The 12,175-nt window shown below is 49.5% G+C and overlaps 1 protein-coding gene across 1 annotated transcript in view; it reads right to left on the reverse strand.

The window, feature by feature from the left end:
- The window catches only part of TSNAX (translin associated factor X), a 44,012-nt gene extending 35,706 nt beyond the window's left edge, over window positions 1-8,306 (reverse strand). The window contains exons 1-2 of the mRNA XM_054023476.1: window positions 8,168-8,306; window positions 4,063-4,170 (exon numbers count right to left, since the gene is read on the reverse strand). Coding sequence (XP_053879451.1) covers window positions 4,063-4,170; window positions 8,168-8,183 — 124 coding nt within the window. The 5' untranslated portion in view covers window positions 8,184-8,306. The remainder of the gene's footprint in view (window positions 1-4,062; window positions 4,171-8,167) is intronic.
- Window positions 8,307-12,175: the final 3,869 nt, after the last annotated feature.

The raw sequence follows: 12,175 nt of genomic DNA on the forward strand, positions 1-12,175 counted from the left end.
CTGCTGGTGGAATCTCTCAGGCAGCAGGTGGGAGAGCTACAGGAGGAGGTGGCTAGGTTGAGGAGCATCCGAATCCACGAGCAATTCCTCGACAGTGTCCATGTGGAGACAGCTGAGGTAGCTGTCCCAGTACACAGGACTGCTGATACACCACTGGTGGAGGAGGAGATGGCTCAGGGTGGACACTGGCAGCTGGTTACTTCTGGCAGCGGGCAGTGCTCCACCCTTGCTCCGAACCCTCCTGCCGTGGTTATAGGTAACCGTTATGCTCTCCTTGATACAGGAAAGAAGGAATCACTCCCTACAGTAAAGGAGGAGAAGCCTCGTACCCCTAAGGCTGGAAAGTCTGCTGCCACCACTGCGAATAGGAAACGTAGGGTAGTGGTGGTCGGAGACTCTCTGCTGAGGGGGACGGAGGCGCCCATCTGTCGCCCTGACATTTCATCTCGGGAGGTATGCTGCCTGCCGGGGGCCCGTATCCGAGACGTTACGGAGGCATTGTCGAGGATTATCCAGCCCTCTGACTACTACCCCATGCTACTCATCCATGTGGGCACAAATGATACTGCGCGGTGTGACACTGAGCAGATCAAGAGTGACTACAGGGCTCTGGGAGTACGGGTGAAGGAGTTCGGAGCGCAGGTGGTATTCTCTTCGATTCTTCCTGTCAAAGGTAGGGGCCCGGGCAGAGACAGATGCATCATGGAGGTGAATGCCTGGCTGCGAAGATGGTGTCGCCAGGAGGGCTTTGGCTTCCTAGACCACGGGATGCTATTCGAGGAAGGACTGCTAGGCAGAGATGGCGTTCACCTTTCGAGGAGAGGAAAGACCCTATTCGGACACAGACTGGCTAACCTAATGAGGAGGGCTTTAAACTAGGTTCGACGGGGACAGGTGAGCAAAACCCACAGGTAAGTGGGGAACATGGAGACCGGGGAGATGGGTCGGAAACGAGAGGGAGTGTGGGCTATATTGGCAGAGAGAAAGGAGAGTCAGGACAAAACTGGGAGGAAAGATCAAACCAGTATCTTAGATGCCTATATACAAATGCGAGAAGTATGGGGAATAAGCAGGAAGAACTGGAAGTGCTAATAAATAAATACAACTATGACATTGTTGGCATCACTGAAACTTGGTGGGATAATACACATGATTGGAATGTTGGTGTGGATGGGTACAGCTTGCTCAGGAAGGATAGACAGGAGAAAAAGGGAGGAGGTGTTGCCTTATATATTAAAAATGTACACACTTGGACTGAGGTAGAGATGGACATAGGAGACGGAAGTGTTGAGAGTCTCTGGGTTAGGCTAAAAGGGGCAAAAAACAAGGGAGATGTCATGCTAGGAGTCTACTACAGGCCACCTAACCAGGTGGAAGAGGTGGATGAGGCTTTTTTCAAGCAACTAACAAAATCATCCAAAGCCCAAGATTTGGTGGTGATGGGGGACTTCAACTATCCGGATATATGTTGGGAAAATAACACAGTGGGGCACAGACTATCCAACAAATTCTTGGACTGCATTGGAGACAACTTTTTATTTCAGAAGGTTGAAAAAGCTACTAGGGGGGAAGCTGTTCTAGACTTGATTTTAACAAATAGGGAGGAACTCGTTGAGAATGTGAAAGTAGAAGGCAGCCTGGGTGAAAGTGATCATGAAATCATAGAGTTTGCAATTCTAAGGAAGGGTAGAAGGGAGAACAGCAAAATAGAGACAATGGATTTCAGGAAGGCAGATTTTGGTAAGCTCAGAGAGCTGATAGGTAAGGTCCCATGGGAATCAAGACTGAGGGGAAAAACAACTGAGGAGAGTTGGCAGTTTTTCAAAGGGACACTTTTAAGGGCCCAAAAGCAAGCTATTCCGCTGGTTAGGAAAGATAGAAAATGTGGCAAAAGACCACCTTGGCTTAACCACGAGATCTTGCACGATCTAAAAAATAAAAAGGAGTCATATAAAAAATGGAAACTAGGACAGATTACAAAGGATGAATATAGGCAAACAACACAGGAATGCAGGGGCAAGATTAGAAAGGCAAAGGCACAAAATGAGCTCAAACTAGCTACGGGAATAAAGGGAAACAAGAAGACTTTTTATCAATACATTAGAAGCAAGAGGAAGACCAAAGACAGGGTAGGCCCACTGCTTAGTGAAGAGGGAGAAACAGTAACAGGAAACTTGGAAATGGCAAAGATGCTTAATGACTTCTTTGTTTCGGTCTTCACCGAGAAGTCTGAAGGAATGCCTAACATAGTGAATACTAATGGGAAGGGGGTAGGTTTAGCGGATAAAATAAAAAAAGAACAAGTTAAAAATCACTTAGAAAAGTTAGATGCCTGCAAGTCACCCGGGCCTGATGAAATGCATCCTAGAATACTCAAGGAGCTAATAGAGGAGGTATCTGAGCCTCTAGCTATTATCTTTGGAAAGTCATGGGAGACGGGAGAGATTCCAGAAGACTGGAAAAGGGCAAATATAGTGCCCATCTATAAAAAGGGAAATAAAAACAACCCAGGAAACTACAGACCAGTTAGTTTAACTTCTGTGCCAGGGAAGATAATGGAGCAAGTAATTAAGGAAATCATCTGCAAACACTTGGAAGGTGGTAAGGTGATAGGGAACAGCCAGCATGGATTTGTGAAGAACAAATCATGTCAAACCAATCTGATAGCTTTCTTTGATAGGATAACGAGCCTTGTGGATAAGGGTGAAGCGGTGGATGTGGTATTCCTAGACTTTAGTAAGGCATTTGATACGGTCTCGCATGATATTCTTATCGATAAACTAGGCAAATACAATTTAGATGGGGCTACTATAAGGTGGGTGCATAACTGGCTGGATAACCGTACTCAGAGAGTTGTTATTAATGGTTCCCAATCCTGCTGGAAAGGCGTAACGAGTGGGGTACCGCAGGGGTCTGTTTTGGGACCGGCTCTGTTCAATATCTTCATCAACGACTTAGATATTGGCATAGAAAGTACGCTTATTAAGTTTGCGGATGATACCAAACTGGGAAGGATTGCAACTACTTTGGAGGACAGGGTCATAATTCAAAATGATCTGGACAAATTGGAGAAGTGGTCTGAGTTAAACAGGATGAAGTTTAACAAAGACAAATGCAAAGTGCTCCACTTAGGAAGGAAAAATCAATTTCACACATACAGAATGGGAAAAGACTGTCTAGGTAGGAGTACGGCAGAAAGGGATCTAGGGGTTATAGTGGACCACAAGCTAAATATGAGTCAACAGTGTGATGCTGTTGCAAAAAAAGCAAACATGATTCTGGGATGTATTAACAGGTGTGTTGTGAGCAAGACACGAGAAGTCATTCTTCCGCTCTACTCTGCTCTGGTTAGGCCTCAGCTGGAGTATTGTGTCCAGTTCTGGGCGCCGCATTTTAAAAAAGATGTGGAGAAATTGGAAAGGGTCCAAAGAAGAGCAACAAGAATGATTAAAGGTCTTGAGAACATGACCTATGAAGGAAGGCTGAAAGAATTGGGTTTGTTTAGTTTGGAAAAGAGAAGACTGAGAGGGGACATGATAGCAGTTTACAGGTATCTAAAAGGGTGTCATAAGGAGGAGGGAGAGAACTTGTTCACCTTAGCCTCTAAGGATAGAACCAGAAACAATGGGTTTAAACTGCAGCAAGGGAGGTCTAGGTTGGACATTAGGAAAAAGTTCCTAACTGTCAGGGTGGTTAAACACTGGAACAAATTGCCTAGGGAGGTTGTGGAATCTCCGTCTCTGGAGATATTTAAGAGTAGGTTAGATAAATGTCTATCAGGGATGGTCTAGACAGTATTTGGTCCTGCCATGCGGGCAGGGGACTGGACTCGATGACCTCTCGAGGTCCCTTCCAGTCCTATAATCTATGAATCTATGAATCATCTCTACCACAGCACTCTGCTGGCTTAGAAAGCGATAGATCACGTCCCAAATTTAGAGAGTCTCACTGATTTTAATTTTGCCTATAGACAGCTCCATATTACCCCATCACTAAATATTTTATTTCCACTAACTTTTATTGTATACATTGCTATGATCTGGACTTTCAACTTTTACTTACACTTAAAAGACACCATCAAAGATGAAGACGAATTAACATTGTTTTTTTCATCTTTTCTTTGACCATGTGGGAAATTGTCATGCTTTCGTTTTCTGAACCCACCCGATCCTATAAATAGAACACACAGAAAAAAATGTGAGATTTAAATATTATTGAGTACCAGTTTTATAACAGCTTGACCAGATGTCATGGCATTCATTTCAGGAGTGTTTTTTAACATATCCAGTGTTGAATAGTTTATATCCATCCTTCCAAGTATCAGAGGGGTAGCCATGTTAGTCTGTATCCACAAAAACAACAAGGAGTCCGGTGGCACCTTAAAGACTAACAGATTTATTTGGGCATAAGCTTTAATCTGAAGAAGTGGGGGGGTTTACCCATGAAAGCTTATGCCCAAATAAATCTGTAGTCTTTAAGGTGCCACCGGATTCCTCATCCTTCCAAGGTAACTATAATTCGACTCTATCCAGTTTACTGTAAAGAATACTGTAAGGGACATAAAAACTGAAGTCTTGGTTGCTTTGTGTAAACATTATGGACTCCATTATTCTTCCATTGAAATCAATAGCAAGCCTGCTCTTGATTTCAATTGAAGCATGATGGAGCACCAAAAGATCCCCGTCACTTTTAGAGATATCTCTCTCTCTCTCCCTCTATATAAATAAAATTAGGCACGCACATGCGCACACACACACAGATATATGTACAGATGCCCCCCCGGGGTTACGCAAACCCGATTTACGCAAATCCGCACTTACGGAAAAAGTTCCGGAAGCTAGAAATAGGAGGTGGGGTTTTGGGGTTTTTTTTTGGCATAACTGTCGGGTATACGTTTCCGACTTACGCAAAATTCGAGGAGCGTCCGTATATATATTATATAGAGACATAGAGCTAGAGCTAGATATAGATATACACACACACATATATATATAAGGCCTGATCCCGGAAACCTTTAACCCACTAAATATGATGAGACTGAGCAGGTTGCAGGATTGATTCCATACCTTGTAAAGTGTTTTGAAATCTTTAGAATGAGTGGAACCATATCATTGTAAAATTATTACCACTGTCTCACTGTACCTCTTTCACCACAGAACTTTGGTCTTTGGAGAATAGAAGGAGCAATTTAAGAAGGCAATTATTGTTCAGTGTATTAATTTCATCTGTTGCTTCCCATATCAGCTCCCTGTGCTCTAGCCACTCTTATTGTCTTCCCTCTCACTTATCTATGTGATGTTTTCCCATGGGCTGCTCCCTAGAGCTGGACCCACATACCTCTTCCAACACACCAAATGTCCTCATTCTTCTCTTTCAAATCCCTCCTCAAAACCCATTCTTCTAACTTGTATTTTCCTACTAACTTCCACTCCTGTGCTACGTGCTCCTCTTGTCTTCCCACCACCTATGCTTTAGACAAAGCACAATTTAGGATTCACTTACTGCACAACACACATTGCTATATCTTCATTTTAACTTGTACCTCCTTTTCCCTACCTCCTTTTTGTAAGATATCTTCATTTTTATATTTAAATGATTGAGGCCCAGATCCTACAAACACTTATATACCTACTTAACTTTATACATGCTTCTAGTCTTGTTAATTTTCATTTTTCAAAAAGAAAGCAATTTTAAGTTACACACAGGATTTTAAATGTTTCAGTTAACTGTTTATTATCCCAAACCAAAACCAGAATGTGGACATAGTTATTTTCAAAACAAGGAAATCGAAAATCAATATTTTCTTCACATCCCTGTCAGAAAATTAATTCAGGGTTCTGTTTTTTCTCCAACAGTTGAAAGATCACATATATGACCTTTACAACAGTGCAGGGTGTGAGGTTGCACTCCATATGCTTTATGAAAATATGCTTATGAATGTGATTATGATGTAACTGGAATATGCTTTATGCAAAAGGTCTCTTGTAAGGTAGCATTACAAAGCTTATAATCTACTGAGTGTGTTCATCCTATTTGTTTGCATGTATTATTTCTATGTTTGGAGTTAGGAGAATAAGATATAAACTTGTATTACTGATGTAAACATATTAAGTGGAAGCCATTAAGGGTGCTTCAGAATCAATGAACTGTAAATGGCTCTGTTTACTTGCAAACCTTCCTGTGTAGGTGTGGGCCAGCCCAGGAAGAATGGAGGCTGGGGTCTCACAGGACATGTGACCAAGTCACATGATACTGGAATCCATCTTAAATCTGGTACTTTTCCATTTAGGAGAAGGAGTGGGGACCCAGAGAGACAAAAGATTTCCACCTTGGGTCAATGCTATAAAAGGGGGTGGGGCAGGACAAAGGCTGCCAATCATGAGAAAGCTCCTGCTTACCACCTAACTAACAAGGACTGTACCAGGGGAAAGGATTGGGCCCAGACTAGGAAGAAGTCTAGTCTGTGAAAGAAGCTTATTGGAACATCTGAGGGTGAGATATTACCTGTAATCAGTTTCTTAATGTATTAGGCTTAGACTTGCGTGTTTTGTTTTATTTTGCTTGGTGACTTACTTTGTTCTGTCTGCTTTTACTTGAAACCACTTAAATCCTACTTTTTATACTTAATAAAATTGATTTTGTTTACTAATAAACTCAGAGTAAGTGATTAATACCTGGGGGAGCAAACAGCTGTGCATCTCTCTCTATCAGTGTTATAGAGGGCATACAATTTATGAATTTACCCTGCATAAGCTTTATACAGAGTAAAACGGATTTATTTGGGGCTTGGATGCCATTGGGAGCTGGATGCTGGAGGCAGGTAACCTGCTAAGTAGTTTTCACTTAAAGCCTGCAGTTTTGGGGGTGTGGTCCAGACCCTGGGTCTGTGTTGCAGCAGGCTAGCGTGTCTGTCTCAACAAGACAGGTTCTGGAAGTCCCAAGCTGGCAGAGAAAACGGGCTCAGAGGTAATTTCAGCACATCAGGTGACAGTCCCAAGGAGGTCTCTGTGACCAAACCCGTTACACAGGGATTGAAGCTCTCTGCTCTACTCTGAATGTCAGATACATCACCCACCACCAGCTACAGGAAAACCACAGGCAACCCATAAAAGGGATGGTTAAATCTACCTACCACACAAAGTAAACCCACAACCTGAATATTTAAAAAAAAATTACATTTCATTGAATTTTAAGGGTTTTTTTAGCTTCTAACTCCATTCCACAGTCGAAGGGAGATGATGGAAGTGGTTTGTATGGATACCTGGCCCAAAATGGAGCTGGCAGGAAGCATACTGACACACAGCACTATGAAAAATTAAGTTACCAGCACAAACACCACCCTCTTCTAAGCCCTGGTCTAAACACAGATTTTGTATTGGTATAACTACGACAGTGAGGGTGTGGGATTTTTTTCCTGACATTTATGCAGGTATGGCCCCTAGGCATGATGCAGATGCACCACTCTAGGTTAGTGCCCCCATAAGCTTTAATAGGATAAGCACATTTACAACTGTGGCCACAGCTGGGGAGCTGCACCGCTATAACTCTACCAGGAGAGCAGTGCCAGGCGCGGGCAGACAAACCCTGGGGCTCAGCTTGGGGAATGAAAGAGACCAAAAGGCGACGGGCCGAGCGGAAGCGTCTACACAGCAGCAGCGCAGGTGAGTGCAAAGGGCAGGGGAGGTGTTTGTACCCCCGGGTTGCTTCTTTGCGCTCTCTGAAGGTTTCCTCCCTTTAACAAGCTGTTTCGCCGCTTCTTTTTCGCGGGAGGCAGCCCGGTGCCCCGCACCACGCTGTGCCCTGGTGGGCTGCCCAGGCGCCGGGATGGGGACCCGGGGCTCCGGGCACTGGCCACAGCGCTTAGCTCTCTCCCGTGCAGCTCTGCTGAAACCAGACGCCCGCAGGGGCTGAGCGGGAAGAGGCCTTTGCTAAACACTGGCCGCCCGCCTCCCGCCAGCGCGAACCCGGGGCTGGGGGCGAGACCTTCGCGGGCCGGGGAGCAGAGGGGGGCGCAGGCTGTTGCCTGCCCCGCGGGAGGGAGTCACAGTGCAGCGGGGGAAGGGAGGGGCCCGCCGGGGCCTTCCCACCCCCGGGAACAGCAGCTACGGCGTGACCCCGGGGGCGGGGGAACCTCTGGCGCTACCGCCAAGCGCGACCCCGGCGTCACCTTCTTTGCTGCTCATATTCCCTGCGGCCCACGGGGGAGGCGACGCCCCGCCCCTCTCTCACGCGCGCGCCCGGGCCGCCGCTGTCGTGTCGCCGCCGGGAGTCTCGAGAGCTGCCAGGCTAGCCCCAACCTTAGCCGCGCCGTGAGCCCCGCTCCGTCAGGACCCCCAGCCAGGTCTCTAACGCAGGCGCCTGACACCATGCCCCCACTTGCGAGAGCCAACCCCAAAGTGCTGTCATAAAGCGGGAAGTGGTCAGAGCGGAGACGTCGTCGCAGAGGGAAAGAATCGGCCTTACTGTCTGCGAAAGGGTTAGGCTATGGAAACTAGTCATGTTTCCAAACAGGCACTCAGTTGGTGGCTAAAGTAGTCCCACGTGCAGGACCCTCTCTAAGGCCCGATGAAAGCGGTGTATGATGGGAAATGTAGTTCTCTGCTGTGAACGTGGTGAACTACCTGGACAAAACGCCAGCAGCGCAAAATTCAAGCCTCGCATTTTCCTTTCTAAGCAGAAACTAGCTCAGGAAGTCTTTCCTTCCAGGATAAAGACAGCCCTGTCGCCTTTGCAACCTTTTAGTTCTTAAAAAAAAATCCCACGAATTTTAAAATGTTTCACTTTTACCAAATTTTTTTAAATCACCTTTTTAAAAACCTTTCATCTGCTTTTGCAAAAAATACTTTTCTTTTTTTCAGAGGTGCCACCAGACTAAAAAAAATATAAAAACAAAGGGGAAAGTGAGAGTGAAAATGCATGAGTTGTAAAACGCATCACATCCTCACAGAAGATCTGGAAAACTGGAGTACCATTGATCATGGTTACTCCAACCCATAGGCCCCGAGTTGAAAAAAATTAGTGGGTGCTTAGCACCCACTGACAGCCAAGATTCTCCTCCCCCTCCCAGCACCTCCCGTCCGCAGGCGACCCCAGTGATCAACTTCTCAAGAAAAGAGGACACTCCATGGGGGTTGTCGGCCCCGCCCAGAGTCCACCCCCGATTCTCCCACACTCTGACCCTACTCTGTACCAGGTCCCATCCCCTCCTCACTCGGCCCTGCCATCGCACCCCTCCTCACCCCTTGGCCCGCCACTGGCTTGCTGCGTCCCTCCTCAGTCCCTCACCCACCGCTCACCTCCTCCCACCTGCCACTCACCTCCTCACTCCACTGCCAGAAATCCCCATGCGTGCCCCGAGAACCCCCACTTGCCCCTGCTCGCCACTTGCCTCCTCACCCCCACCCACCCACCTGCTGCCCGCTCCTTCGCCGCTTGCCTCTTGAACCCCCGCTGCCCGCCACTGGCCTTTTCACACACCCCCGCACCTGCCGCTGGCTCGCCACCCGCCTCTCACCCTCCCCACCAGCTGCCTGCCTCCTCACCCTCCCGCCCGCTGCTGGCTCCCTCACTGCTCACCTCTTCACCGCCCCCCATCCGCCACTGGCTTGCCGCTCCCCTCTTCACCCTCCCCGCCCGCCGCTTGCCTCCTTGCCCGCCCATTACACAGACAGCCAAGCCAGCCACTGGCTCCCTCGCCACTCGCCTCTTCACCACCACCACCCCCCGCTCGCCTACTCACCCCTCCCACCCGCTGCTGGCTCACTGCTCACCTCTTCACCCCGCCCCGCTCGCCTACTCACCGCTCCTGCCACAGGTCCCTCGGCTCCTAGGATCAGGGGCAGCCAAGGGATCTCCACGTGCTGCGCCCGCCACAAGCGTGAGCTCTGTGGCTCCCATTGGCCGAGAAAAGCACCAATGGGAGCTGCCGGAGCCACAGAGCAGGAGCCTGCAGTGGGGCGGCCCCTAGGCACAGAGGCAGAGGGGGTCTCCACATGCTGCAGCAGCTCCCTCCTGCCCAATCAGAGCTGCAGGGGCGGGGCTTGCAGGCACCAGCAATGGGCAGAGAGCCCTCCCTCCCACCTGACCCGACCCAACCCGACCCGACCCTACCCTAGGAGCCAGAGGGACCTGCCGAATGCTTCCTGGGAGCCGCCCCAGGTAAGCACCGCCGGGACTCCGCACCTCACCCCCTGGCAGGTCTCTCGGGGTCGGGGGGGGGGGGTGGAGGGCTTTCTGTGCACTGCCAGCGCCTGCAAGCCCCGCTCCGCGGTTCCGACAGCTTCCATCTAGGGTTACCATATGTCCGTATTTTCCCATACGTTTTTAGATATTTAAAAATTCCTCCTGGACTGCAATTTAAGAACTAAAATGACGGACATGTCCGGGAAAATACAGACGTATGGTAACCCTAGTGCAGGCTCTGGAACAGAGTTTGGGTGCAGGCTCTGGGATGGGGCGGGGGTGGGGTTGCAGAAGGGGGTGAGGAGTGCAGACTCTGGGATGGAGTTTGGGTGCAGGCTCTGGGTGGGGGTGTACGAGGGGGTGAGGGTTGCAGGCTCTGGGAGGGAGTTTGGGGTTGGAAGGGGTGCAGAGGAAGGGGGTGCAAGCTCTGGGAGGGAGTTGGGTGTGGGAGGGGGTGCAGGGGTGAGGGCTGTGGGGTGTGGCTAGGGATGACGGGTTTGGGAGGGGGCTCAGGGCTAGGGCGAGGTTTGGGGTGAGGGCTGTGGGGTGGGGCTGTGGGGTTCATGAGGCAGGAGGGGGCTCAGAGCTGGGGCAGAGGGTGCCAGGGGATGAGGGCTCTGGCTGAGGCCAGGGATAAGGGGTTTGGGGTGTGAGAGGGGCTCAGGGCTAGGGCAGAGGGTTGGGGTGCAGGTGGGGTGAGGGCTCTGGCTGGAGGTGTGGGCTCTGGGGTAGGGCAGGGCTGGGGATGAGGAGTTTGGGGTGCAGACAGGCTGCCCCGGGGCTGGGGCCAGAGAGGAGGACTCTCCCCGTTGGCAGCAGTGAGCTCTGGGGAGGGACCCCGCTCTTCCCCCAGAAGCACACTCACCTCGCACTACTGTCACTGCACGTGCTCCTAGGGCCCCTCTCAGGTCCAGGAAGCCCCCTCGCCTCCCCTCTGGTGGATGCTGGGGGGGGGCTACCATCACATGTGCACCTCCTCCCCTGCTGCTGCGCCTCCCTGTAGCCTCACTGGGGGTGGGGGATGGGGCTGCCCCTGACCTAGAGTGGGGCATGAGCGGTGACGGCGGGCAGGGGGGGCCCTGTGCTGGTGGAGGCTCCTGCTGGAAAAGGGAAGGGTCCGAGGTGGAAGGGCAGGATGAGGGCAGCCTGCCCTGCTACTAATAGTTGGGGGGCACTAGGACCCTGCAGCGGCAGTTGATGCCGGGAACCAGCAGAGCGGAGTTGTGGGGAGCTGCAGGGGAGAGGCAGGGACACCTCTGGGCCTGGGGGAGGTGCAAGGGGACAGCAAGTGGGGGCCGGGGGACACGCAGGGAAGGCGTGTGGGGGCAGCAGACAGGGCCGGGGGAGAGACCCAGCCCCAAATATTGGTGAAGCTGGGTCCCCGGGCCCTGAATATTGCTGGAGACCAGGCACCACGGGCCCATACAACTCGCCGCTCCTGGCCTGAATATCATCTGTGATACCAAACTCAGACATGAGAATTTTCCAAATTATCTTAGAGTGGTTCTAGATCACAGCCTCACAGAGAACGAACGCTCAGAGGCGTCCCCAACCTCTGTTTGCCAGAAGCTTGGAATGGGTGACAGGAGATGGATCACTGGATGATTGCTTGTTCTGTTCATTCTCTGAGGCACCTGGCATTGGCCACTGTAGGAAGACAGGATACTGGGCTAGATGAACCTTTGGTCTGACTCAATATGGCCATTCTTATGTTTTTTTTATGTACATCTGGCAAAGACTGCTGCCAAGTTAAAGGCTACCAATAATATAGTCAACAAATAAGACAAATAATATTCTAATACCACTATATAAATTCACGGTACACCCTACAGCTTTAACACTGCATGCAGTTCTGGTCACCCCATCTAATACAAAAATATATTCGAATTGGAAAAAGTACAGAAAAGGGCAACTAAAATGATTGGAACAGCTTCCATATGAGGACAGATTAAAAAGACTGGGACTCTTCATCTTAGAATAGAGACTACTAAAG

This window comes from Malaclemys terrapin, chromosome 3, assembly GCF_027887155.1.
Source record: "Malaclemys terrapin pileata isolate rMalTer1 chromosome 3, rMalTer1.hap1, whole genome shotgun sequence".
NCBI classification, from domain to species: domain Eukaryota; kingdom Metazoa; phylum Chordata; order Testudines; family Emydidae; genus Malaclemys; species Malaclemys terrapin.